Source organism: Macaca thibetana, chromosome 1, assembly GCF_024542745.1.
Source record: "Macaca thibetana thibetana isolate TM-01 chromosome 1, ASM2454274v1, whole genome shotgun sequence".
Lineage (NCBI taxonomy): Eukaryota > Metazoa > Chordata > Mammalia > Primates > Cercopithecidae > Macaca > Macaca thibetana.
Window position 1 is genome coordinate 127,799,892 of NC_065578.1, and position 27,482 is coordinate 127,827,373.

Here is a 27,482-nt window from a genome sequence, read left to right on the forward strand (position 1 = left end):
CTTGCAGTGAGCCGAGATCGTGCCACTGCACTCCAGCCTGGGCGACAGAGCGAGACTCCGTCTCAAAAAAAAAAAAAAAAAAAAAAAAAAAAAAAAAAAAAAAAGCTCTAGAATAGGCCGGGCACAGTGGCTCAAGCCTGTAATCCCAGCACTTTGGGAGGCCAAGACGGGCGGATCACAAGGTCAGGAGATTGAGACCATCCTGGCTAACACGGTGAAAACCCGTCTCTACTAAAAAACACCAAAACACTAGCCGGGCGATGTGGCGGGCGCCTGTAGTCCCAGGTACTCGGGAGGCTGAGGCAGGAGACTGGCGTAAACCTGGAAGGCGGAGCTTGCAGTGAGCTGAGATCCGGCCACTGCACTCCAACCTGGGGGACAGAGGGAGGCTCCATCTCAAAAAAAAAAAAAAAAAAAAAAAAAAAAAGGCTCTAGAATAGACCCTACCTGGGGAAAGGAGAGCTGGAAATGTGTTTCTAGGTTTCCTAGAGAAGGTGAGATCTGAACCAAGTGTTTGAAAGTGAATTAGAGGAGAATACCAGGCAGAGAAAATATTTGTAAAAGCATAGAGACAAGGCACAAAGTCTTTCAGCATGATTGGGGCTCTGGCTTGCACGAGGGGGACGGTCAGAAGACAGACTGTTGAAACTAGGTCCAAATTTTTGGGGCCTGGTACACCATGCTAAGGAGCTTAAATGTACCCCGGTAGAAGATGGGAAAGCCTGATGGACTTCAAGCAAGTGACATAGCCATAGTTGGATTTTAGGAAAGTAACTGGCAGGGAATGGAAGAAGAATTAGCCTAGAAGAAGTCGAAGACTCTTTTAGAGGTTTCTGAAGTAATTTAGGTGAAAAAATCCTTAGGGCTTGACATGAGGCAGTGGCAATAAGAATTGGAGATGAAGGGAAGAATCTGAGATATTTAGGAGTTTATAGCACTTCGCATAGCGCTGCAATTTACCTGTCTGTCCTTGGGCACAGATGAGCAGTGGCTTTATGGCTAGGCCTTTGTTTTTGTTTTGTTTTGTGTTGTTTTCCATTACTACATGGAGATGCTAAGAGTAGGACTTTTATATCCACTCAATGACAGACAGAGTTGCACTTGGTGAAGGCTGACAGAATGAATTAGGGAATTAAATACTTGGGGAAGCAGTTCGGAGGAGACCAAAAAGACAAGAATATGCCTAGGACAGTGTTGAGAGAAGACGGAAGCAGGACAGAAGTCCCTGGGCGAGAGAGGGGAAGAATCCCAAAAGCCATTTCCACTTCTTCCATTGGTCCCAAATCCCTCAAGCTACACATCCGCGTCCGATTTTCCCGCCACTGCAGGAGGCTCCTCCTCCCTGGCTCTCAGTGGATGAAAGGCTAACACTAGGCCACGCCTCTCCCTGGCTCAGGCTGCGCGCCCCGCCTTCCTTGCTAAGCCACGCCCGTCTCGGAGTTCCTCCAGGATCCCGGCTTCCCAGCCCCGCCCGGTCTTCGCGCTGCCCTCGCCAGGGGGCGCCGCGCAGCCAGCCCGCCGCCCGCCAGTCTAGCGCACACCCCCTCCGCCCCGCGCGCCGGCGGTTCCGAGCCTACGACGCCTCCGCTGGAACCCGCGGGGCTGCGCCGACTCCCACTCTGGAGGGGTTGGGGGTACCTGATGGCCACATAGGGCTCTAGGAGGCCGAGCGTGTAAGCGGGGTGGGCGCCATGGAGGCGGAGCAGGGGCCGGTTGCGGGGGCCAGCGAAGGGGCGACCCCTGGGCTGGAGGCCCCCAAGGTGCCTCCCGTTGCTCCCCGGCCTGCGACCGCGGCCTCAGGTCCGATCCCCGGATCTGAGTCTGAGCCTAAGAGAAGGCACCTTGGGACGCTGCTCCAACCTACGGTCAACAAGTTCTCCCTTCGGGTGTTCGGCAGCCACAAAGCAGTGGAAATCGAGCAGGAGAGAGTGAAGTCAGCGGGGGCCTGGATCATCCACCCTTACAGCGACTTCCGGTATTGGGGGCTCGGCCGGGAGGGCAGGGTACATCAATCCCACCCTCGCGGGCAGCGACACCGGGACCCGGCCCGCACCACCCTCCACGGTCACTTCATTTCCAGCCCAGGGATCCCTTGGTGGGGCGGGAGAGTCACTTCCTCCAATCTAGCCTGGGAATTCCTGGGCGGGTATCCACTGCCGGAGGTCCTCCGTGCCTTGGCAAGCTGGGGGCACCAGAAGGGGCAAGCAGATATCAGGGGATCTCCAGAGACCTGGATTTCCTCTTTCAGGAACCCAGGACCCCAACCGGACCACAGGAAGTACCGGAGTTTGGGACCCCTGCCTCCTCCAGTCCTGCTTGCTGGAGATCTGGGAAATTATATTCTAAGTATCGGGGCCAGTCTGAGGGAGAAGCCGAGCTCTGCTATCTCCCATCTCCACACCTCCTCCTTAGCACCTGCCTAGTTCAGCATGACTATCAGGAAAAAATAGGGACGCTGAAGGGGGCGAGGGTCCAGACCTCAGCTCTGGTCGCTGTCCCTAGTGCTGAAGGCGGGGGCGGCGGGGCGGGGCCAAGACTCAGAGTGACTGAGGAGGAAGCAGGGACAGGACCACCACCCAGGTGACTCCCACAGAAGGGACAGAGGGTGGGGGTGGGGCCATTTCACAGTCTCCGTCAGGCTGTACCTCTACATCAAGGTCGCTAGGGGAGGACAGCAGCCCTGTCCTTGGGGGGAAATGAAGGACAGCTCTTGGATGAGGCAGGGATGTGTGCAAAGCACCTAACCTGGGGAACGAAAGAAGCAGAGAGGAAGAGGTGTGAATCTGAAGCCTGGAAATACAGTTGTAGACCCAGACATTATCTTGAATCCACATATATACACACTCCCTCTATGTCCCTCTTCCTCCCATTGTTCCTTTCACTCCTGTCTTTGCTGCCTCGTTCCCACCCAGCCAGCGTGACTTTTCTAGCCTCCTGTGGATCTCGCTCCCTTCCCTCAGTTCACTCGCAGACGGATCCCCAGAAGCCTGGTATCCCTCTGATTGTGCTTCTCCATTCTCTCTACTACATCACCTGCCAGGCTTGTGACCAACCTGTGAGTCAGGCTGTGAAGATGCTTTCATGGCTAGGCGAACCCTCTTTCCCTCCCCCTCTTAGTGTCTCACAATACAGGATTTCTCCTCAGCAGCCCAGGAGAGAAAAGAAGAGTGGTCGAGGGTTTTTGTTTATTGAAAACATACAGTCTAAGGGGCTTCCCAGAGACCAGGACTTGAGGAAGCTTCTTTCAGGGCTGAAGATTGATTTTGCAGTCCGAGTTAGAAGGGGCTAGCTAGCTCCTGAGTTGACACTGGGATTAGGTGTGTCCTAGAATTAAAATCACCATAAGTAACTGAGTCCCTGAGATTATCCTGTGACATTCTCTGAATGAGGGCTTCACACAGTTCCCTCTTGACCTCTTCTTTCCACGGTGTCTGTCACAGCAGTGTCACTCACCCCTGCCCATGCCTCTGCCTGTGCTCAGCCAGAGTCCCAGTGGACACAGGGAGGCCAGAGGAGGAAAGATATGCAGAACTCAAGCTTTGCTGCTTCATGATCTCCTGTGGAGCTTCTCTATGTGTGCAGCCCTGTCTAAGGTTCTGTGGAGGGGAAAGGGCATCCCTGGAAAGCTCAATTCAGAGGAAGGCAGGATAGACCACCTCACCCTGGGACATGGATGAGCAAACCCCAGCAGAGGAACAGGATCTGTGGGTCCAACTGTGTTGGAGAAGAGGAATGGGGTGGAGAAGGCTGGGGAGGGCATGAGGTCCTAGACTAGAATGGGCAGATAGCCGGAGATGGGAGAAGCAGCAGCCTTTTCAGAAATCTGGGGATAAAGAGTGAGTGAGTTATAACACCAACTAGTGCCTATACCACACTGTCACATCTATTGTCTCCATGTAAATGTTTTCAACAATACTGTGAGATTAGCACGGGGTACTTTAGCTTTTTGTTTTTAACCTTAAAAATATTTAGCAATGGGCCGGGCGCGGTGGCTCAAGCCTGTAATCCCAGCACTTTGGGAGGCCGAGACGGGCGGATCACGAGGTCAGGAGATCGAGACCGTCCTGGCTAACAAGGTGAAACCCCGTCTCTACTAAAAAATACAAAAAACTAGCCGGGCGAGATGGCGGGCGCCTGTAGTCCCAGCTACTTGGGAGGCTGAGGCAGGAGAATGGCGTAAACCCGGGAGGCGGAACTTGCAGTGAGCTGAGATCCCGCCACTGCACTCCAGCCCGGGCGACAGAGCAAGACTCCGTCTCAAAAAAAAAAAAAAAAAATTTAGCAATGGTGAGGTAAGCGATATATAATAGGGATATATATGTATATGGAAGAGTAATTTTATTTATTTATTTTTATATTTATTTATTTTGAGAAGGAGTGTCGCTCTGTCACCCAGGCTGGAGTGCAATGGCACAAATTTGGCTCACTGCAACCTCTGCCTCCCAGGTTCAAGCGATTCTCCTGCATCAGCCTCCTGAGTAGCTGGGATTACAGGCTCATGCCACCACGCTTAGCTAATTTTTGTATTTTTAGTAGAGGTGGGGTTTCACCATTTTGTCCATGCTGGTCTCGAACTCTTGACCTCGTGATCCACCCACCTCAGCCTCCCAAAGTGCTGGGATTACAGGCGTGAGCCACAACACTGGCCAATTTTTATTTGTTTAAGACAGAGTCTCACTCTTGCCCAGGCTAGAGGGCAGTGGAGTGGTTTCGGCTCACTGCAACCTCCACTCACAGGTTCAGGCAATTCTCCTGCCTTGACCTCCTGAGTATCTGGGATTGGGATTACAGGTGTGTGCCACCACACCCGGCTAATTTTTTTTTTTTTTTTTTTTTTTTTTTTTTTTTTTTTTGAGACAGAGTTTCACTCTTGTTGCCCAGGCTGGAGTATAATGGTGTAATCTCAGCTCTTGGCAACCTCGACCTCCCAGGTTCAAGTGATTCTCCTGCCTGTCTCCCCAGTAGCTGGGATCACAGGCATGCACCACCACGCCCGGCTAATTTTGTATTTTTAGTAGAGATGGGGTTTCTCCATGTTGGTCAGGCTGGTCTCGAACTCCCAACATAATCAGGTGATCCTCCCGCCTTTGCCTCCCAAAGTGCTGGGATTACAGATGTAAGCCACCGCCCCCAGGGCCTGGCTAATTTTTAATTTTTTTTTTTTTTTTGAGATGAAGTCTCTCTCTGTCACCCAGCCTGGAGTGCAGTGGTGTAATCTCTGCTCACTGCAACCTCCACCTCCCGGGTTCCAGTGATTCTCCTGCCTCAGCCTCCCGAGTAGCTGGGACTACAGGTGTGTGCCACCACGCCCAGCTAATTTTTATATTTTTCATAGAGACGGGGTTTCACCATGTTGGCCAGGATGGTCTTGATCTCTTGACCTCATGATCCACTCATCTTGGCCTCCCAAAGTGCTGGGATTTTTTTTTTTTTTTTTGAGACAGAGTCTCGTTCTTGTCACCCAGGTTGGAGTGCAGTGGTGTGATCTTGGTTCACTGCAACCTCTGCCTCCCTGGTTTATGCCATTCTCCTGCCTCAGCCTCCCTAGTAGCTGGGATTACAGGCTCCCGCCACCATGCCCAGCTAATTTTTGTACTTTTAGTAGAGATGGGATTTTGCCATGTTGGCCAGATTGGTCTCAAACTCCTGACCTCAGGTGATCCGCCAGCCTCGGCCTCCCAAAGTGCTGGGATTACAGGCATGAGCCACCGGGCCTGGCCTAATTTTTAATTGTTTGTAGAGACAGGATCTCACTATGTTGCCCAGGCTGGTCTTGAACTCCTGGACTCAGGTGATCCCACTTTGGCCTCCCAAAGTGCTGGGGTTACAGGCATGAGCCATAGCTTTCCTTTTGAGACAGGGCCTCGCTCTGTCAGTCAGACTAGAGTACACCTCGGCCTCCTGAGTAGCCGGGACTGTAGGTGCACACCACCATGCATGGCTAATTTTTTTATTTGTTGTTGAGATGAGGTCTCACTATGTTGTCCAGGGTGTTTCTTGCTTCTTTTGCTCAACATTGCATTTTTGAAATTCATCCATAGAACTGAATGTAGCTGTAGTTGGGTAATTTCACAGCTGTATGGTATGCCAGCCCATAAATAGTGTATTTATCTACATATCTATCTACATTTTTCCACACAAGGATATGTGCGTTGTTCTCAAATTTAATGCTGCTGTAAACATTCCTATGTGTATCTCCTGGAGCGCATGTTTCCCTTGGAGGTGTCTATACCTAGGAATGGAATTGCTGAGTTGCAGGGAATGCAAATGTTTAACTTCAATAGATAAATATTTTCCCAAATGGTGGTCCCAACTTATACTCCCAGCGGCTGTGAACAGTCATTCTGTTACTGTGTATTTTTGACCATTCTTGGCCATGGCAGCCTATCTTCTGTCAGTCTAGTGACTGGTGAAATATCCTCACCGTTTTACCCCTCATCTCACTCCCACCTTAGGTTTTACTGGGACCTGATCATGCTGCTGCTGATGGTGGGGAACCTCATCGTCCTGCCTGTGGGTATCACCTTCTTCAAGGAGGAGAACTCCCCGCCTTGGATCGTCTTCAACGTATTGTCTGATACTTTCTTCCTACTGGATCTGGTGCTGAACTTCCGAACGGGCATTGTGGTGGAGGAGGGTGCTGAGATCCTGCTAGCACCTCGGGCCATCCGCACGCGCTACCTGCGCACCTGGTTCCTGGTTGACCTCATCTCTTCTATCCCTGTGGATTACATCTTCCTGGTGGTGGAGCTGGAGCCACAGTTGGACGCTGAGGTCTACAAAACGGCACGGGCCCTACGCATCGTTCGCTTCACCAAGATCCTAAGCCTGCTGCGGCTGCTCCGCCTCTCCCGCCTCATCCGCTATATACACCAGTGGGAGGAGGTGGGGCGTGGAGGTGGCGGGGGCGGCGGGGGGCGGCGGGGGGCGGGGCAGTGCTGGCAGACTCCTCTAGGAAGATGCTATGGGTGGGGCTCCTGGTGACCTTATAGGGTGGGGAAGATGGGTGGAGCTTCCGTGGGTGAGCTCTCTCCAAAATTGGTGGGGGAGAAGCAGGAACAGAATGAGGATTCAGGGGATGGGACCTGGGGTGAAGATGGTGGCACAGGAGGGTGGAGCACAGCTGCCAGACACACTTTAGAGTTAGCTGGATGCTGGGTGGAGGAGGAGGTGTGGAAGAAGCTGGAGCTTCAGCTTCAGAGCAGCAGAATTCAGTGGTTCAGACTGTGGGCTCTGCAGTCTCATTGTCTTTGGTCAGATCCCAGTTTTATTGTTTACTCTAGGAGACTTGATTTTCTGTTCTATAAAATGAGAGTGTTAAATACACTTGCCTGTGATAAGGCTGTTAGAATTAAAGGAGTTAATACATGCAAATCACTTAGAAAGGTGTCTAGCACATACTAAGTTCTCAGTGAAGCCACTATTATGTATTATTACGACTGGAAAGGAGAGGGCTGCTGGCATTAATTCTTACACATATGCTCTGGAGACATTACACTGTGAAATGCCCTCTCTCTTTTCTAGGCTACACTTGGGCAGCTTGTGCAATAGATTTGTTTGATTCTCTGCTGTGACACTTACTATGTGGTTCTGGGCACATGACTGACCTCAGCTTTCCTATCCATAAGATGAGAGAAATAAGAAACTGCTTTGCATTAGCTATACATGTCTGCCACAAAACTCTATACAAATGAATAATAGTTTCATTTTTTAATTCATGGGGGCTGGGGCTGGGGAGTAGTTCAGAGAGAGAATTTGCCAGGCTGGGAATGGAGGAGGACAAGCAGGGAGGGGTTCCTGTCCACAGCAGCTCCTCCTTGGACTCCTCAGATCTTTCACATGACCTATGACCTGGCCAGTGCTGTGGTTCGCATCTTCAACCTCATTGGGATGATGCTGCTGCTATGTCACTGGGATGGCTGTCTGCAGTTCCTGGTGCCCATGCTGCAGGACTTCCCTCCCGACTGCTGGGTCTCCATCAACCACATGGTGGTGAGAAGTCCCCACAGCTCTGCCTTTCCTGGGCCTTCTTAGGGCTCTTCTGCCCGAGTAGCAGGGATGGCACAGGGAGCAGGAGGTGGGAGATGATCACGACAGAAAATAGGAGTGAGGAGGTGGGGAGGAGGGAGGAAAGGGGAAGGAGACCCAGAAGAAGTGCTCGTGTGTTGGAGGGAGCAGGCAACTAAGGGTACCTAGCCAGAAGCTGAGGTCCCCAAGTTGCAATAGAGGACCCTTTTGCCTCAGGGCCCCCAGAACCAAACTTAAGTGCCTGCCAGGAGGAAGGCCTGCAGTAGAAGGGGGCAGAGAGAAAGACCAAAAGAGGAAGAGGGGCAGGTGGAGAATGAGGCTCCAAGGGGCCCATGCCCAGCTCTGCAATACACTCTGCCCCTCAGAACCACTCGTGGGGCCGCCAATATTCCCATGCCCTGTTCAAGGCCATGAGCCACATGCTGTGCATTGGCTATGGGCAGCAGGCACCTGTAGGCATGCCCGACGTCTGGCTCACCATGCTCAGCATGATCGTGGGTGCCACATGCTACGCCATGTTCATCGGCCACGCCACGGCACTCATCCAGTCCCTGGACTCTTCCCGGCGTCAGTACCAGGAGAAGGTCAGCAGGGACAGGAGAGGGAGGTGTGGCATGGAGGGGTGTTGGAGACTGGGTAACCTGACTTGACGCCCATTCTGATGTGTGCCCCTGTTGCATCTCTGTCCTTTCCTGCCCTGTGTCCATTTGTTCCCTGCCCCTGCGTGTACCTTTTCCTTGTTTGAACCTATGCCTGTGCTTGGCCCCTCCGCTGTCCACACCTGGGTTTTCCTATGACTGTGCTCTGTGTCTTCCTGGTACCTACCATTATCCATATTGCTCTGTGGCCCTATGTATCCATGTCTGGTTCCATGTTTCACCCCTTTGAGTTTGACCTGTGTCTCTGACCTCCCCCACACACACCCCACTGTTCCGGCCCCAAATCTCTCCCTGTGTCCTCTTGCCCCTGGCAATGGGCTGGCCCTCCAGTATAAGCAGGTGGAGCAGTACATGTCCTTCCACAAGCTGCCAGCAGACACGCGGCAGCGCATCCACGAGTACTATGAGCACCGCTACCAGGGCAAGATGTTCGACGAGGAAAGCATCCTGGGCGAGCTGAGCGAGCCGCTTCGGGAGGTGGGGCTGGGTTGGGCCTGGAAGGGGGACTCTTCAGGGACCTGGAGTGCTGTCTGGTGGTAGGGGCTATTGGTCAGCAGGTGCTCCTATAGGGAATGAGGCCTGCAGAGGGCCCTGTGGGAGGCCAGGTATTTGGGGGGCTTTCAGGGGCTAGGGTCTTTCTTGAAGGTCCTTTGCAGGTGAAGTATACATGAGGAGGGACTATAGGGATCTCTGTTTTCGGGGAATGGTCCCACAAGGGCTCATGGGAAAGATCCGAAGGCAGGAGCTTAGGGATGGTCCCAGGTCCACTGACGCATCCCCATCCTTTGGCAGAACATGACCCCAGGGGTGGGGTTTCTGGAAGCAGATGAGCTTGGGGGATCATCTCAGGTCACCGGGCACAGCCTGCCTGACAGGCCCCTCCCCTGTCCAGGAGATCATTAACTTCACCTGTCGGGGCCTGGTGGCCCACATGCCGCTGTTTGCCCACGCCGACCCCAGCTTCGTCACTGCAGTCCTCACCAAGCTGCGCTTTGAGGTCTTCCAGCCGGGGGACCTCGTGGTGCGTGAGGGCTCCATGGGGAGGAAGATGTACTTCATCCAGCATGGGTTGCTCAGTGTGCTGGCCCGCGGCGCCCGGGACACACGCCTCACCGATGGATCCTACTTTGGGGGTCAGCAGGCCTCAGGGAGGGTGGCAGGGTCACAAGCAGACAGTGGAGAGGGCAACTGCTCCTGGGCTCAGGATCCCTATCTGGGTACGCTGCAGAATCACAGAGCTCCAGCCCCTCCCCAGGCCTACTCACGGAGAATCTCTGGGCTGGGATCTGGAGCTCTGCAGTTTTTTTGTTTGTTTGTTTGTTTTTTGTTTGTTTGTTTGTTTGAGGCGGAGTCTCACACTGTTGCCCAGGCTGGAGTGCAGTGGTGCAGTCTTGGCTCACTGCAAGCTCCGCCTCCTAGGTTGATTCTCCTGCCTCAGGCTCCTGAGTAGCTGGGACTACAGGTACCCACCACCATGCCTGGCTAATTTTTTGTATTTTTACTAGAGACAGGGTTTCACCATATTAGCCAGGATGGTCTCAATCTCCTGACCTCATGATCTGCCCGCCTCGGCCTCCCAAAGTGCTGGGATTACAGGCGTGAGCCACCGCGCCTGGCCTGAGCTCTGTAGTTTTTAAAAGCTTCCCAGGAGATTCTAATGCACAGCCAGGTTGCAAACTACTGGGCCAGAGGGCCTTTTAGAAACCTTAGACAGTGAAATCCAAGGAGCCTATGAGATGAGGGAAAGGCAGGAGTGAAGCACGACTGTCCTGGAGCATGAGCTTTATGGAGCTGCCTGGTGGTGTGATTCAGGGACCCAGCCTGTGGCAGTAGGGGCAGTTCAGCCAGCCACTGCCCAAAGTGACTGGAGGCTCATATAATCTCTCAGCCCCCATACCACCCACTATCCCCATCACATTGCACTTTGCTCTTTGACACTGCTTTTCTCCTTCAGGGCTGCCCTCAGTGTTTATTCAAAGGGGTAGGAGGGGTAGGTACACTGAGTTGCCCAGGTCTACCTCTTGGGATAGAGTAGTCGGGGAGGGGTGGGAGTTAAAGTGAAGTGGAATCACTGGGAATCTAGGGCCAGCAAGACATGTCTGGTCGTCAGCCTTCATTTGGACAGAGTGGGAAGGACAGGGAGCAGTAATCCAGTAATTGTGGGAGTCTGGAGAAAGACAATGCTTGGGGTGTTTAGGGACCCTGGGGCAGGGAGGTAATAGATAATCAATGGTTTCTCCCACATCTAGGGAGGAGCCTTAGAAAGTGGGGTCCACTGCTACAGGCTCAGTGAGAGGAGTTCCAGGGACAAGGACAGGGCTTCTGAAGCTTCCTCCCAATTTCTGCAGAGATCTGCCTGCTAACTAGGGGCCGGCGCACAGCCAGTGTTCGGGCTGACACCTACTGCCGCCTCTACTCACTCAGTGTGGACCATTTCAACGCTGTGCTCGAGGAGTTCCCCATGATGCGCCGGGCCTTTGAGACCGTGGCCATGGATCGGCTGCGCCGCATCGGTGAGACCTGTCCACCTATCTGCTCTGGGTCCAGGCTGTGCCCTCACCCCACCTCCAAAGCAAGGAGCCCAGGGTTTAGGGCTCCAGGATCATATCCCAATCAATTCAGCCCCAACAAATGCCCCCTAACAGGCCTTTCGACACTGTGGCCCACTGTCCCTATCCCTCAGCATGTCCTACCCAGGAGAGATAGCATCCCAAGTCTCCATGTCCTGAGTCCTCCTTCCCCTGAGTACCAGTCCTCTGACCCTCGCTGTCTCTGATACATACCCTCTTCCTCCAACCCCCATCTCCACCCGCATAGCCCCATTGCCATACTACTGACTCCCATCCCCTACCCTCAACCCCACCCCATCCTGATACCCTCATACTCTTTGATATCCAACCTCCATCTTGGATTCCTTCCCTATCCTTAACTTCTCCCTCCCGGGACAACTTTTAGGCAAGAAGAATTCCATACTGCAGCGGAAGCGCTCTGAGCCAAGTCCAGGCAGCAGTGGTGGTGGCATCATGGAGCAGCACTTGGTGCAACATGACAGAGACATGGCTCGTGGTGTTCGGGGTCTGGCCCCGAGCACAGGAGCTCGGCTCAGTGGAAAGCCAGTACTGTGGGAGCCACTGGTACATGTGCCCCTTCAGGCAGCTGCTGTTACCTCCAATGTGGCCATTGCCCTGACTCACCAGCGGGGCCCTCTGCCCCTCTCCCCTGACTCTCCAGCCACCCTCCTTGCTCGCTCTGCTCGGCGCTCAGCAGGGTCTCCAGCTTCCCCGCTGGTGCCCGTCCGAGCTGGCCCGTGGGCATCCACCTCCCGCCTGCCCGCCCCACCTGCCCGAACCCTGCATGCCAGCCTATCCCGGGCAGGGTGCTCCCAGGTCTCCCTGCTGGGTCCCCCCCCAGGAGGAGGTGGACGGCGGCTAGGACCTCGAGGCCGCCCACTGTCAGCCTCCCAACCCTCTCTGCCTCAGCGGGCATCAGGCGATGGCTCTCCTGGGCGTAAGGGATCAGGAAATGAGCGGCTGCCTCCCTCAGGGCTCCTGGCCAAGCCTCCAAGGACAGCCCAGCCCCCCAGGCCACCAGTGCCTGAGCCAGCCACCCCCCGGGGTCTCCAGCTTTCTGCCAACATGTAAAACCCTTGAGTACATCCAGCCTTAGTTCTTGGGGTGCAGTAGTATGTACCCTAAGGCAGATGCCTCTTGGGGAAGGCCGTGGGGACCTGAAACATTGCCCCATGGAAATGTCGACCCTGTGCGGACATTCCCCATACTGCCATGAAGACGGTCTCAGCTCAAGAATCCTGTAGCTTGTCCCATCATAATCCATTCACCCATTCATCATGTGTACTGAGCAGCTACCATGTTCAAGGTAATATGCCAGGCGCTGTATGTCTCCACTGCCAAGTAGAAGTGACTCAAAACCCTCTGACAAGAATATTCCCCTGGCTATGGTCCTGCCAGGTGCAGGCCCAGGCCCATGACCCCACCTTTACTAAGCACAAGTACTTGCCACCGCCATCACTGCCAAGTAGCTAGATGTCTCTGTTTCCCTGCCGATGATCCTGCAGGTTCTGCCTGGCCTGGTTATCTTCCTGTTCCTGTAGCATAGCCAGGCACTGCCAATCACCTGCGCCCCCATTACTGCCAGCAGATGTCTTGAGTCCTGAGTGTAGGTATCCACCTTTACCCACTCACTGCCACCTGTGGACACTCCGTGTCTACCCCCTGAGTGGGAACACACTTCTAAGTTCCCTGCAGTCTCTGTCCTGTGGTAGACCATCTTTTTGTAAACCGGGAGGTGCCTCTCCCCTGTACCCTCTGCCCCAGTCATGCCCCCCTAAAAGTTAAGGAGTAGTTGGCACCTCCTTATTAATATGCCAGCCTAGATCCCCGCTGGTGGAGGGGCAAATGGCTGAATCCTTGTGAGATATTTTTTTCTTTGCTTGTTTATTTATTTATTCATTTATTTAATTGTATTTATTCATTTACTAATTTTATGTGTTACCAATTCATTTTGTTTACCCATTCCTTTATCCATCCCTCCCCTCCTTTTCAGATAAGGAGACAGGAGGAGTAGGAGGAGGCAGGGCCTCTCCATGCCAGCCTCTGTGGTCCTTTCCCAAACCCATCAGCGCAATACTTGAACCTTCTCCCAGGTAGGGGCAGGAGGAGCCACATGAGAGAGGGAGAAGGACTGTGTTTACCTTTAGAGTTTTGTTTTGTTTTTTTCCTTCTGAGTTTGCTGTTGGTGCAGGAGTAAGGGAAAGGCCCAAGGTATCCAAGCCTGGGAAGGGCAGGCCAGCCAGCACCTCTGCCTTCTCAGGGACAAGAGCAGTCCTTTACCACACTCACTCACTCTGTCTGTCCCCTCTGCTACTCTACAGCATTAGAGACTGTGGGGCCAGGACCCCAAGTCTCCTTTCCTTCTGGGTGGGGAGTTCTGGGGTTGTTGGTGTGTGGGAGAAGTTTTATAATTGCTTCCAAACAGCTGGGTTTAAATATAAAATAGACACACTCATTTTTGGCTCTTGGTTTGTGTGTGGGAACAAAGTGAGTGGGAAGGAATTTCTGGGTGCAGAAGGAAGCAGCCAGGGATTTGACCAAGCAAGGTATCAGGCGGGCATGAGAGCAGCCAGGACAGTGGTCTACAAGCCCAGCACAGAGGTGAAGACAGTGACAAAATCAGCTGCCCAGCCCTCCCTTCTCCCCAGCATCCATCCCACCCAGTTTTCCCCAAAGCGTGGACTATCATGTCACTGTTAGTCACCATGAAAGGGTAGCCTGCCCTGGCACGAGATGCCCAGATTATCATGAGGGCCACATATGAGAATGGGAGACTGTGGACAAGATTGCCCTGTCTCCCTTCTCCCTGACCCCAAGGGATGAGATGTCTGGGGTTATGGAATTAACCAGCCAAACTGGGATTAAAGGCTCAAGGCATCTTAGGGCCTGCTGAGTGGATTGGATGCAGGGAATGTACAGTTGGTGCTGTCGGGTGGCCAGTGCATAATTGGACACAGACTTTCAGGACCTGTGTGAAATGGAGACGGGGAAGGGGCAACCTCGAATGGGGCTAGATGGCAGATATAGTTTCAGATAGGCCTCAGGTAGGGAGGTTCAGGAATAGAGAAGAGAGGACTTAAAGGTGGGGCTTTGGAGGGGTGTGGGCTGGAGGACGTAGACTGGGGAGGAAGGGATGGGATACAGGGGTAGGCTGGGCCAGAGGAGGGAGGGGCATCTCAGGATATGCTCAGCACCCGCATGATGTTGGTGTAGCCGGAGCCAGGTCGCCAGCCTGTCACCACAATCACCAGGTCTCCAACACGGAGGAAGCCACGGAGCTTTCCTTGGGGAGGGAAAGAAAACAAGACATCGGACAGGCGTGGTGGCTCACACCTGTAATCCCACACTTTGGGAAGCCAAGGCGGGCAGATCACCTGAGGTCAGGAGTTCGAGACCAGCTTGGCCAACATGATGAAACCTTGTCTCTACTAAAAATATAAAAATTAGCTGGGTGTGGTGGCGTGTGCCTGTAATCCCAGTTACCCAGGAGGCTGAGGCAGGAGAATCACTTGAACCCAGCACCCAGGAGGTAGAGGTTGCAGTGAGCCGAGCCGAGATCGCGCCACTGCACTCCAGCCTGGGCGACAGAGCAAGACTCCATCTCAAAAAAAAAAAAAAAAAAAAGAAGAAGAAGAAGAAAAGAAAGAAAGAAAATCAGTCATTGAAAATTAGTCATTGAGGGACCAGGCCAGCCCTGTAACGAGAACCAGCCACCACCCTCCACCATGTCAAGGCCACCCTGTAGGGAATGAGGCAGTGAAGTATGTCCCATAGGTGGCACGCAGGGAGTATCACCACTGCAGTATATTAAAGGCACAAGATAGGCCGGCACGGTGGCTGACGCCTGTGATCCCAGCACTTTGGGAGGCCAAGGCAGGCAGATCATGAGGTCAGGAGATGGAGACCATCCTGGCCAACATGGTGAAACCCCGTCTCTACTAAAAATACAAAAATTAGCCGGACGTGGTGGCACGTGCCTGTAGTGCCAGCTACTCAGGAGGCTGAGGCAGGAGAATCACTTGAACCTGGGAGGCGGAGGTTGCAGTGAGCCGAGATCGTGCCACTGTACTCCAGCCTGGCGACAGAGCGAGACTCCATCTCAAAAAAACGAAGAACAAACAAAACTCCTAGCAGGAGTATCCGTGCTAGGACAGAGTGTGTTGCTAAGTAGCACAGCTGTCTGCCTGTGTGGCTATGCTGATGGAAGAGGTGTTTGTGATATGCCAGACTGATATCTCAGTCTTAGTGACTCTCACAGGGAAAACCTGGAACCACAGGAGAGAGGCAAGGCCCTTTGAGTGGGTATGGGAAGCTGGGTTGGAGGACTCCTGATATGAATGGTAGGAGTGGGCGGGGAAGGTCTAGGTAGCTCACCACTTTCAATGCCAAATTGCACCCGGCGATCTACGTCATCTGCCCAGATGGCTTCTGGAGGTTCACGGTAAAGCAAGGGGAAGACTCCTCGGCATAAGTGGACCTGGCGGGCAGCTTGGGCAGAGCGGGTGACAGCAATGACTGCTGCCCGAGGTCGGTACTGAGACAGAAGCTGGGCTGAGCTGGAGAAGGCAGAGAAGGTCAGCCCAGAACAGCGAGGGAGTGGTGAACCAGGAAAGGAGAGTCTGGGTTCTGGTTCCAGGTGTCACTAACAAGCTGTGTGACCCTGAGTAAGTCATCATACTTCTCTGGGCCTTGGTGTTCTCACCTGTAAAATGAGTGTAAGAATGCCTGCCTCCCAGGCTGGGCACAGTGGCTCATGCCTGTAATCCCAGCACTTTGGGAGGCCAAGGTGGGAGAATTGTTTGAGCCCAGGAGTTGAAGACCAGCCTAGGCAACATAGTGAGACCCTATCTCTGTTTAAAAAAAAAAAAAAAGAATGCCTGCCCTCCCTACCACACAAGAAAGATATGAGATAATATGGATGTATCGAATGAGATAATAAGGAGAAATCTCTTCAAAAAATATAAAAACTGGCCAGTCACGGTGGCTCATGCCTAGGATCCCAGCAGTTTGGGAGGCCAAGGAGGGTGGATCACCTGAGGTCAAGAGTTTGAGACCAGCCTGGCCAATATGGCAAAACCCTGTCTCTACTAAAAATACAAAAAATTAGCCGGGCGTGGTGGCAGGCGCCTGTAATTCCAGCTACTCGGGAGGCTGAGGCAGGAGAGTCACTTGAACCTGGGAGGTGGAGGTTGTGGTGAGCCGAGATTGCACCATTGTATTCCAGCCTGAGCAACAGAGTGAGACGCCATTCTCAAAAGAAAAAACAACAACAACAACAAAGTATAAAACCCTTTTGAGAATGTGCATTATGTGCTTAATTTACTGTATAGATATTAGGTACTATGTAGTACTTAATATATCCTGTTAATCCTCACAACCCCATGAAGAACAAATCATTACCTTGTCCTGTTCATGAGGAAAGACAGCAGGCTAATAGAGCTACATTTCAGAGTAAAGACTTAAACTCAGACCTACTGGGCCCTTCTGCAATACCTCAGCATTTGTAGGCTCTGTGGGCCAAATGGACTTGCCTCTGAGCCCCAGGAGCCCAAATGGCCTTGAAGCCAATGTGCCCAGTGATGCTGCTATCCCCTTCCAGCCCTAGAAGCTCACTGGCATTCTGTGTCTCCTGGCCTCCAGCTGTCATTGCTGCCTCTCCTTTTGTCTCAGGTGGACACGCTTCACTCCTGGTGACCAGACTAAACCCAGGCCTGGGGCCCATCCCAGCCTACCCTTGACCCAAATCTCCATCTGGGCATCCCCCTCACCGGCCAGTTGTGGTCAGTACGATGATGGCAGCAGCACAGCACTTGAAGGCAGCCTCCACGGCGCCAATGGCGATGACCTCAGTGGGATCACGGCTCAGTGGCGCTGCCCGACGTAGCTCCTCAAACAGCTGCCGGTGGTACACTGCAGCCTCTGCCTCCCGGGCAATCTGCAGGTGCCAGAATGTCAGGCTGGGAAGGGGCACTGGGGTATGGAAGGGATTTGGTTCCCTGGCCCATTTGCTTTTCATTCTGAGCTCCTACCGCATGCTGCATCTTCACGGCTTCCACAGGGAAGTTGCCTTTGGCAGTCTCCCCTGAAAGCATGATGCAGTCGGCCCCATCTAGCACAGCATTGGCCACATCGCTTGTCTCTGCCCTCGTTGGCCGGGGCTTGGTAATCATGCTCTCCAGCATCTGAGGGACAGCATGGACATCAAAGATGTAGGAGTCACACCGTGACTTGAGACCCTGCCCAAGCTACTCTCTGACACCCACGTTCTCAGAGGGTCCCGAAATCCAGGGTCACAGTCACAACCCCTGAAAATAGGGGTCAAAGTATATCTAACTTTATCATTTGAGGATCAAACACTTGTCAGCAAAATGTGCTATAAACCTACAGTGTGGGCCAGGCACGGTGACTCACGCCTGTAATCCCAGCACTTTGGGAGGCCGAGGTGGGTAGATCACCTGAGGTGAGGAGTTCGAGACTAGTCTGGACAACATGGTGAAACCCTGCCTCTACTAAAAATACAAAAAGTAGCCTGGTGTGGTGGTGGTAACTGTAATCCCAGCTACTTGGGAGGCTGAGGAAGGAGAATTGCTTGAACCCAGGAGGCGGAGGTTGCAGTGAGGGAAGATTGTGCCACTGCACTCCAGCCTGGATGACAGAGACAAAACAAAACAAACCCTTACAGTATGGGTATTCATCCACAGTTGTCCCTAAAACCCACAAAGTGCCAAACCTCAAGGGCTCACTCCAGACCTGTGTAGCACAGACAACAGGCTTGCCCGCCAAGTTGCAGCGCCCAATCATCATCTTCTGAGCCAGGAAAACCTTCTCTGCTGGAATCTCGATGCCTAGGTCCCCCCGTGCCACCATGATACCGTCGCTCACCTCCAGGATTTCATCAAACCTGAGAAGTTGGGAGAATCAGGGTCGAGGCTGAAAGCCAGGAGATGCCAGGCAGAGGCAGGCGGGAGAAGAAAGGTGATGGGGAATAGCGACAGGGCCGAAGGGGAACAGAGCCCGAGCCTCACCTCTTCACGCCTTCGTGGTTCTCAATTTTGCTGATGATCTTGATGCCCTGTCCTTCCGGCCCCAGAGCAGCCCTGACAGCAGCCACATCGCTGGCTTTCCGCACAAAGGAGGCAAACACGATGTCCACTCCATGCTCCACCCCGAAGCGCAGGTCCCGGACGTCCTGCTCGGACAGCCCGGGCAAGTCCACCTGGGCCCCCGGCAAGTTCACGCCCTTACGGCTGGCCAGGACGCCACCGTTCTCCACTTGGGTCACCAGTCCCTCTGGACCTGAGGACATGGAGAGAGCCAGCTGCGGTCAGGGGTGAGGACCGGGCACAGTTACAGCAGAGAGGACACTGGGCTTGGACCCCCAAGAGGTCAGGAACCACGCCCTCCTCGTCTCTCCGCCCTTGTTCTGGGCTCTGCCCAGAAGAGGCACAGATGGACATCCGTGGAAGAAACGACCCACCCGTAGTCCAGCCCAAACCCAGGGTGAGCGCGGAGTTGCATGCTGGGGACTCCTGGGACAGGCTGGCAAAGACGCGTGGCCAGGGGAAGGTGTGGTCGGTCTGAGGGCTGATGGGGGAGCCAAGGAGAAGGGAATGTGCCCAGCGCACGGATGTGGTCAGGGCGGGAGGCGAGTCCGCACCGATTTTCTGGACCACTAGGGAGATGAGCCCGTCGTCAATGTAGATGCGGCCCCCCACAGGCACGACCCCGACAATATTGGGGTAGTCCACCCACACGGTGTTCGCGTTCCCCCGCGTCCGAAAAGCGGGGTCCACAGTCACCAGCACCTGGGAGCCCTTCACCAGCTCCACTTCCGACTCCGGACCCTAGGGGCGGAGCCAGAGGAGACGTGAGTTCTGCGCCCCGGAGTCCGGGACCCGCCCCTGCCCACGCCTGGACCCAGTCCAACTGGCACCGCCTTTCCCGCCCCGGCCCGGCGAGTCCCAGCCCCACTGCTCACCCCCTGCAGGATCCCAGTGCGGATCTCCGGTCCCTTGGTGTCCAGGGCGATGGCCACGGGCCGGTAGCTGAGCGGGGAAGCTGCAAAGCTCTCCACCGCCTCCCGGACGTTGGCGATGGACTCAGCGTGGTACTGGGGGAGGGAGCGGAGCGAGGGTTTCAGGGGAAGGTGGCCAGGACCTCGAGGCATCCTCCTGCCCCACCCACCGCCCGGCGGCCCGTCCTGCACCTCGTGGGAGCCGTGGGAGAAATTGAGTCGCGCAATGTTCATCCCGGCCTTGATCATCTCCTTGAGGCGCTCCACGGAGCGAGATGCCGGCCCTAGAACCAGAAATTCACGTTCAGACAACATTCCCCCAGAACATGAGAGGCAACCAAACCCAACCCATTACCACTCTCAGAAGGCCTCGCGCCACAAGAGTCCTGTTACCTGACCTTTACTCCCTGATGCAACCTCTGTTCACAGATCACAGACTCCGCTTCCCTCTCCAGCAAACATCTGTCCCCTTGGGGAGACGACACTGTGGAAGTAGGAGGGGAGTGCCCTCCGCCAGGCCTGAGGTCACTGTGTGGGCATGTGATGTATGTAAGTGCTGCTTGCCGGCTACCCCAGGGTATGGGGTGTAGGGCAGGGGCTGGGAGCCAGGTGAGGGCGTTTGGGTGCGGGGTTTTAGAGCTAGGAGGCCTCATGGACTGAGGAGAGCTGAGTTCTATCCCACGCCAGCGCTGCTATGGGGCAGCTGCTAGCTGAGAGCAGGTTGGCTCATTCTTCGGTCCCTATCTGTCTTCCCACCTGTGCACTAGATCTCCTCCTTCTCACCTGCTCAAGGACATAGATTCAGCCATTCTGTGGTCCTCTGTGACACCCATGTTTTCCTTTCTTTTTCTTTTCTTTTTTTTTTCTTTTTTCTTTCTTTCTTTCTTTTTTCTTTCTTTCTTTCTTTCTTTCTTTCTTTCTTTCTTTCTTTCTTTTTTTTTTTTTTTTTGAGACAGAGGGAGTTTTGCTCTTGTCACCCAGGCTGGAGTGCAGTGGCAGCATCTCTGCTCAATGCAACTTCTGCCTCCCCGGTTCAAGCAATTATCCTGCCTCAGCCTCCTGAGTAGCTGGGATTACAGGTGTGCACCACCACACCTGGCTAATTTTTTTTGTATTTTCAGTAGAGAAGGGGTTTCACCATGTTGGCCAGGCTGGTCTTGAACTCCTGACCTCAGGTGATCCACCCACCTTGGCCTCCCAAAGTGCTGGGGTTACAGGTGTGAGCCATCTCGCCCAGCCATGTTTTCCTTTTTTACTGGATCATCCCCATCAGCATGTAAACCTACTGTTATTTCTTTCATCATTTAAAAAAAATTCTAGGCCGGGCACAGTGGCTCAAGCCTGTAATCCCAGCACTTTGGGAGGCCGAGACGGGCGGATCAGGAGGTCAGGAGATCGAGACCATCCTGGCTAACACTGTGAAACCCCATCTCTACTAAAAAATACACACACAAAAAAAAACTAGCTGGGCGAGGTGGCAGGCGCCTGTAGTCCCAGCTACTCGGGAGGCTGAGGCAGGAGAATGGCGTGAACCCGGGAAGCAGAGCTTGCAGTGAGCTGAGATCCAGCCACTGCACTCCAGGCTGGGCACATAGCGAGACTCTGTGTCAAAAAAAAAAAAAAAAATTATCTTAATCCCCTGGTTTCCCCTCAGTCCCAGTTTTTGCTCTCTCTTGCAGCAAAACTCATTGCAAGAGTTATCTGTACTTGCTGCCTCCAGTTCCCCTCCCCCATTCTCCCTTGAATCCACCCCACTCAGGCGCTGGCCTCCATCTCTCCACTGCATCTGTTCTTGTCAAGGTCACCAAGAACCTCTGTGTTGTTGCTCAGTGTAATGCTCAATGCTCAGTCCTCCTCTATTGGCCCATCAGCAGCCTGGACACACATCCCTCTTTGACACACTGTCTTCACCTGACCTCCAGGACCACACCCTCTCTTGGTTGACTCCTACCTCACTAGCTGCTCCTTCCCAGTCTCCTTTCCTTGTTCCTCCCCTTAACGTTAGATACCCTGTTCTCTTCTCTGTCATTTCACCTACACTCCTTTGGTGATCTCAACTAATCTCATGGCTTGAGATACCATGTATATGTAGTCAACTCCCAAGTGTCTCTCCAATCCAGACCTCTCTCCCAAACCCAGAGTTGTGTACCTGACTGCCCCCTCTCTATCACACTTGGATGGCTAATATACATCTCAGACTCAACATGTCCCAAGTGAACTTCTGCTCTCTCCCGAACCCCTTCCACCACAGTCTTTCCTGCTCAGTGGATAATGCATTGTTGCAGTTCCTCATGGCAAAAACCTCAGAGTCACCTGTCACCTTTGACTCCTTTCTTTCTCGCCCTCACTCCCTCCCCCATATCCAATCAATCAGCAAATCCTGTCAGCTCTACCTGCAAAATACATTCAGAATCTGACCACTTCTCACCACCTCACTGCCGCCAACTGGTCTGAGACAGAAATACTGCAGGACACCCTTCCCCCGACCCTCCATCTATTTTCAGTACAGTAGCAGGGGAGGGGAGGTTCTATTAAAACATAAATAAGAGCTTGTCATTCCCCTGCTCAAAACCCTGCAGCAGTTTCTCATTTCACTCGGAGGAAAACGCAACTCAAATTCTAAAAATGGCCTACAAAGCCCCACCTGATCTTCCTCTCCCCGCAGTCTCTTCATATCTGCAGCTCTTCCCCCTTGATGGTTTTTAGCTCTTCTTTTTATTTTATTTTATTTATTTTTGTTTTTGAGACAGAGTCTCGCTCTGCTGTCCAGGCTGGAGTGCAGTGGCCGGATCTCAGCTCACTGCAAGCTCCGCCTCCCGGGTTTACACCATTCTCCTACCTCAGCCTCCCGAGTAGCTGGGACTACAGGCGCCCGCCACATCGCCCGGCTAGTGTTTTGTATTTTTTAGTAGAGACGGGGTTTCACCGTGTTAGCCAGGATGGTCTCGATCTCCTGACCTCGTGATCTACCCGTCTCGGCCTCCCAAAGTGCTGGGATTACAGGCTTGAGCCACCGCGCCTGGCCGGTTTTTAGCTCTTCTAACCTCCTTGACTTAGGCCTTGGCACTGACTGGTCCTTCTTCCTGGAATTCTCCTCCCGGATCTTTGCATGGCTAATTCTCTCATCTCCTTCAAGTCTTCCCTTAGGTCTCATTTTCTCAATAATGGGTACCTGACCTCCCTATTTAGGGCTGCAACTTGCCTTCACCCTTGTACCCCTGATGCCCTTACCATACTTGATTTCTTTCCCATAGCATTTATAACTTTCACTTTTTCTTTCTTTTCTTTTCTTTCGTTTTTTTTTTTTTTTTTTAAGACGGAATTTCGCTCTGTCACTAGGCTGGAGGACAGTGGCACGATCTCTGCTCACTGCAGTCTCCGCCTTCCGGTTCAAGCAATTCTCCTGCCTCAGCTTTCTGAGTAGCTGGGACTACAGGCATGCACCACCACGCACAGCTAATTTTTGTATTTTTAGTAGAGATGGGGTTTCACCATGTTGGACAGGATGGTCTCAATCTCTTGGCCTCGTGATCCGTCTGCCTCCGCCTCCCAAAGTGCTGGGATTACAGGTATGAACCACTGCGCCTGGCCATTTTTTTTTTCTTTTTTTTTAAGACAGAATTTTGCTCTTGTTGCCCAAACTGGAGTTCAATGGCATGATCTCAGCTCCCTGCAACCTCCGCCTCCCAGGTTCAAGCGATTCCCCTGCCTCAGCCTCTCGAGTAGCTATGATTACAGACACATGCCACCATCCCTGGCTAATTTTTTGTATTTTTAGTAGAAACAGGGTTTCACCATGTTAGCCAGGCTGGTCTCGAACTCCTGACCTCAGGTAATCCACCTGCCTCAGCCTCCCAAAGTGCTGGGATTATAGGCATGAGCCACTGCGCCCGGCCAACTTTCTTTCTTTCTTTCTTTCTTTCCTTCTTTCTTTCTTTCTTTCTTTCTTTCTTTCTTTCTTTCTTTCTTTCTTTCTTTCTTTCTTTCTTTCTTTCTTTCTTTCTTTCTTTCTTCCTTCCTTCCTTCCTTCCTTCCTTCCTTCCTTCCTTCCTTCCTTCCTTCCTTCCTTCCTTCCTTCCTTCCTTCCTTCCTTCTTTCTTTCTTTCCTTTCTGTTTTTTGACAGGGTCTCATCTGTCACCTAGGCTGGAGTACAGTGGCTTGATCATGACTTACTGCAGTCTTGACCTCCTGGGCTTAAGTGATCCTCCCACCTCAGCCTCCCGAGTAGCTGTAACTACAGGCGTGCACCACCACACCCAACTAATTTTTGTATTTTTTGTAGAGATGGGTTTTGCCATGTTGCCCAGACTGGTCTCAAACTCCTGGGCTCAAGGAATCTGCCAACCTTGGCCTCCTAAAGTGCTGGGATTACAGGCATGAGCCACTGAGCCCAGCCCACTTTTATTTATTTATTTATTTATTTATTATTATTTTTTTTTTTGAGATGGAGTTTTTCTCTTGTTGCCCAGGCTGGAGTGCAATGGTGCGATCTCGGCTCACCACAACCTCCCCCTCCTGGGTTCAAGCGATTCTCCTGCCTTAGCCTCCTGAGTAGCTGGGATTGCAGGCATGCGCCGCCATGCCTGGCTACTTTGTATTTTTAGTAGAGACAGGGTTTCTCCATATTGGTCAGGCTGGTCTCAAACTCCTGACCTCAGGTGATCTGCCCGCCTTGGCCTCCCAAAGTGCTGGGATTACAGGCATGAGCCACTGCGCTCGGCCTCACTTTCTAACGGAATAAATAATTTACTTATTTTAAATAATTTATTGTGCTTACTGTTTATTGTCACACCAGCTAGACTGTCAGCTCCCCCAGGGTAGGGATTTTTGTCTGTTTTTTTCGCTGATCTACTCCCAGGGCCCAAAATCTTGTCTACTATATGCTCAACAAATTTTCATTGAATGAATGACTGTGTCAAACATGGAGAAGTCTCAAAGGAGACAAGAGATGAAGAAGCACCTCAAGAAACACCAGTAGGCTCTGTGAGGCTGCAGGGGATGGGAGTGTTTACCGATGGTGGCAATGATGCTGGTACTGCGAGCAGCCACGGGCTCGGAGTCAATGTCCAGTAGGCAGAGGTGCTCCAGGAAGGTGTCTGCCATAGCAGCTGGCAGCTGCTGCTGCTGGAAGAAGGCAGTGCCCAGCTCCTGGGTCAGTTGGGCCACACTAGCCCGCCGAAGATACCCCGCTGGCCCTGTGGTAGAAGGGGACACAGGGACTGCATGTCACCTGCCCTTCCTCCCCATGCCGTCATCTCTCAGCATACCCTCTATTCCTTCCCTTCTTATGAGCTGGGCATCATGCATATATTATCTTATTATGTCACAAGGATCCTATAAAGCAGGTACTGTTAAATGTTCTATAATTATCCAATTTTATGGGTAAAGAAACAGAGACTGAGAATAAATGGTCCAAGATCATACAGCTTTTAAGTATGGATCAGCTAGGATTCAAATCTAGGTCTGACTAACTCTAGCCCAAGTTCTTGACCACTCAGTTATACTGACCCCGCACAACCCAGGACCCCCCAACCTGCAACTACTGATGCCCCTCAACCCCACCACCCCTTGATGTCTAGTCCCCAGCAGCCTGTCCCTATTCAGGCTCAGAATCACCCAGTTCCTGCTCCGAAGGTCTCTGTTTTCTCCCTTCTAACCCCTGGCTACTGGCTGGCTTCCCCACCCCATCCTCTGAGTCTCCCAGACCTCTCAAAGCTGCTACAGACCCAGAGGTCCCTGTAGCTTGACCCAGCCCAGTTCAGAGGAGCCCCCCCATTCCAGCCGCACCTTCCATGCCACTGCACACCTCTCTGGGTCTCCCTCTTTATGGGTCTGCTCCACACTGTTGGGTTGTCAGAGGCATGAGACCCAGCTGGGCTGGGGATCAGTTCTGTAGACTGGTTAAAGTGTCACCAGTGTCTCCTATTCCACTGGAAGCCCTGTATGCCAGGGGCCAGAGTCCAGGAACCACGGGAGTGCCCCGTGGCTTACATGTTGCGGCTCTGGCCTGCCTATAGGGCCTGGAAAAGGCCCATGCCAGGGTCCATAATTTAACACAAGGGAGGTTCTGAAGAACGTATGTGTCTCTCCAAAACCCACCTAGCCAGTGGCTGATATGGATCATTTATACCCTCCACCCTGGCTCCTAGTTTCCACCCTCATTTTCCTCCTATGTTCCATGGCTTCTGCTTCCCCTTCTTACCTCCTGGAGCCCCAATCAGGATGGACTTCGCTAAGTCTCTTTGGGACTTAGAGACCCATGACCAGCGCCGCGGGGATGGTATGTTCTCCTGGATCGACATACTTTCAGTGTGGGCCTGGGGCTGCGGGGCCGTGGAATGAGAGGGGGAGGATGACAAAACTGCCGGTCTTATCTAAGGGAGCCAGAGAAGAGAAAAGGGGCACACCCAGTAGGCCACCCTGTCCCTACAGAGTCCCTGCCCCAGAACTGCCTGCCCTCATCTCCTGGCATTTCCTTTCATCCATTTTTCCTGATAAATTTTCAATCCATTCATACTATCTGGTCATCCATGTGAATAGATATACATATATATTTTTTGGTCATTCGTATGGCCCCCTTTTCTTTGTACTTTATTGAAGTTAGCCCTAGTGAATCCAGGGAGCAGGAGCTATAGGGTGGGGCTGGAGCCTGAAGAAAGGCAAAAGGGATCACTGTGATAGTATGGTGGGGGGAGGGACACCCAGTTCTGCCCGCTTTTTTTCTCTGTCTCAACCAAGAAATGCAGAGTGCCTTCACCACTCTGTAACCTGGCCAGCTGCATGTTTTTGCCTACAGGTTTGAACCCAAGATGGTACGTTGAACATTCCCAGACACTGATAAACTTGATTAGGTTGTTGCTGGAAACACTGAAAGATCGACTATTTTACTAAACTTATAGACGCCTACCCCCAGGGAAATTTTCTTTCCTCCCTTCCTTCCTTCCTTCTTTCTTTTCTTTCTTTTTTTTTTTTTTTTTGACAGAGTCTCACTCTGTACCCCAGGCTGGAGTGCAGTGGTGCAATCTCAGCTCACTGCAACCTCTGCCTCCTGGGTTCAAGTGATTCTCCTGTCTCAGTCTCCTGAGTAGCTGGGATTACAGGCATGTGCCACCATACCCGGCTAATTTTTGTATTTTTAGTAGAGACGGGATTTCACCATGTTGGTCAGGCTGGTCTCGAACTCTTGACCTTGAGATCCACCCGTCTCGGCCTCCCAAAGTGCTGGGATTACCGGTGTGAGAAACTGCACCTGACCTAATTTTTGTATTTTTTTTGTAAAGACGGAGTTTCACCATGTTGGCCAGGCTGGTCTCCAACTCCTGGCCTCAAGTATCCACCAGCCTCAGCCTCTCAAACTGCTGGGATTACAGGTGTGAGCCACCATGCCCAGCCTATCTTTCTTCTTCTTCTTTTTTTTTTTTTTTTTTTTTAAAGGGTCTTACTCTGTCACCCTGGCTGGAGTGCACTGGTGTGATCATGGCTCACTGTAGCCTTGATCTCCTGGGCTCAAACGATCCTCCCGCCTCAACCTCCCAAGTAGCCGGTACTACGGGTATGCACCACCATGCCTGGCAACTTTTTAAATTTGTATTTATTACAAATATTTTTTTTCCTTTCTTTCCACAGGTGTTGACTTTTTATTTTTGTAGAGACTGGTGTCACTCTGTTGCCCAGGTTGGTCTTGAACACCTATGCTCAAGTGGTCCTCCTGCCTTGGTCTCCCAAAGTGCCAGGATTACAAGTGTGAGCCATAGTACTGGCCTCAAATTTCTTAAACACTCCTATAAACACCATATCCTGAATCCCTCCTTGAGAACATACCTGGGTAGAACACCCATTGTCCACAGCAAGGATGTGCAGCAGCTGTTCTGTAGGTAAGTTCCCTTAATGTCTGCTTTGGCCTGATTGCCCTGGCATTTAGCACTTCACTCACTGGAATCCCAACCAGCCTTATCTTGGGATGGTTTGGGGCATCCTTTGCGAGAGCTGCCCTGATGCCAGCTGTGGGTTCAGCTGATAGTAACTGGTGGGATTCTCTGGAAGGGCTTTGATGGCATCATCATCATCGTAGCATTCATTAGTTACCATTTGCCCATTCTCCACTGTCCAATCTTTATCGAGCACGTACTCTATATCAGGCCTTAAGGACACACTGGTGAGCAAAACAGACAGGGCCTTTGCCCTCTGTGAGATTTACAGTATAGCGGGGA

At 52.6% G+C, this 27,482-nt stretch overlaps 2 protein-coding genes across 4 annotated transcripts; one reads left to right on the plus strand and one right to left on the minus strand.

Annotated features, from left to right (window-relative positions):
* Positions 1 to 1,527: 1,527 nt before the first annotated feature.
* On the plus strand, positions 1,528 to 13,712 carry HCN3 (hyperpolarization activated cyclic nucleotide gated potassium channel 3). Its single transcript, XM_050753045.1, has 8 exons — positions 1,528 to 1,975; positions 6,456 to 6,885; positions 7,831 to 7,992; positions 8,394 to 8,612; positions 9,018 to 9,164; positions 9,580 to 9,820; positions 11,036 to 11,200; positions 11,643 to 13,712. The coding sequence occupies exons 1-8, from the start codon at positions 1,692 to 1,694 to the stop codon at positions 12,326 to 12,328; spliced, it is 2,334 nt and encodes a 777-aa protein (XP_050609002.1). The 5' UTR covers positions 1,528 to 1,691; the 3' UTR covers positions 12,329 to 13,712.
* A 401-nt stretch (positions 13,713 to 14,113) lies between these two features.
* PKLR (pyruvate kinase L/R) lies at positions 14,114 to 25,617 on the minus strand. Of its 3 annotated transcripts, none has more exons than XM_050753565.1 (11): positions 25,475 to 25,617; positions 24,285 to 24,467; positions 19,464 to 19,555; positions 19,236 to 19,367; positions 18,915 to 19,101; positions 18,283 to 18,553; positions 18,008 to 18,158; positions 17,287 to 17,439; positions 17,026 to 17,192; positions 15,632 to 15,813; positions 14,114 to 14,540 (listed from the first exon to the last, which is right to left on the minus strand). In XM_050753565.1, the coding sequence occupies exons 1-11, from the start codon at positions 25,572 to 25,574 to the stop codon at positions 14,434 to 14,436; spliced, it is 1,725 nt and encodes a 574-aa protein (XP_050609522.1). In that variant the 5' UTR covers positions 25,575 to 25,617; the 3' UTR covers positions 14,114 to 14,433. The 3 variants fall into 3 exon arrangements, with proteins under 3 accessions (XP_050609522.1, XP_050609533.1, XP_050609543.1); XM_050753576.1 differs by lacking the exon at positions 25,475 to 25,617 and adding an exon at positions 25,060 to 25,436; XM_050753586.1 differs by lacking the exon at positions 25,475 to 25,617 and adding an exon at positions 25,079 to 25,173.
* Positions 25,618 to 27,482: the final 1,865 nt, after the last annotated feature.

Coding starts and splice junctions, on each gene's coding strand:
- HCN3 (XM_050753045.1), top strand. CDS start 1,692: ATGGAGGCGGAGCAGGGGCCGGTTGCGGGGGCCAGCGAAGGGGCGACC. Junction 9,165..9,579: donor TGAGCGAGCCGCTTCGGGAG/GTGGGGCTGGGT, acceptor TCCCCTGTCCAG/GAGATCATTAACTTCACCTG. Junction 11,201..11,642: donor GGATCGGCTGCGCCGCATCG/GTGAGACCTGTC, acceptor GACAACTTTTAG/GCAAGAAGAATTCCATACTG.
- PKLR (XM_050753565.1), bottom strand. CDS start 25,574: ATGTCGATCCAGGAGAACATACCATCCCCGCGGCGCTGGTCATGGGTC. Junction 19,102..19,235: donor GCACTGGGATCCTGCAGGGG/GTGAGCAGTGGG, acceptor CTCCGCCCCTAG/GGTCCGGAGTCGGAAGTGGA. Junction 18,159..18,282: donor AACCACGAAGGCGTGAAGAG/GTGAGGCTCGGG, acceptor CCAACTTCTCAG/GTTTGATGAAATCCTGGAGG.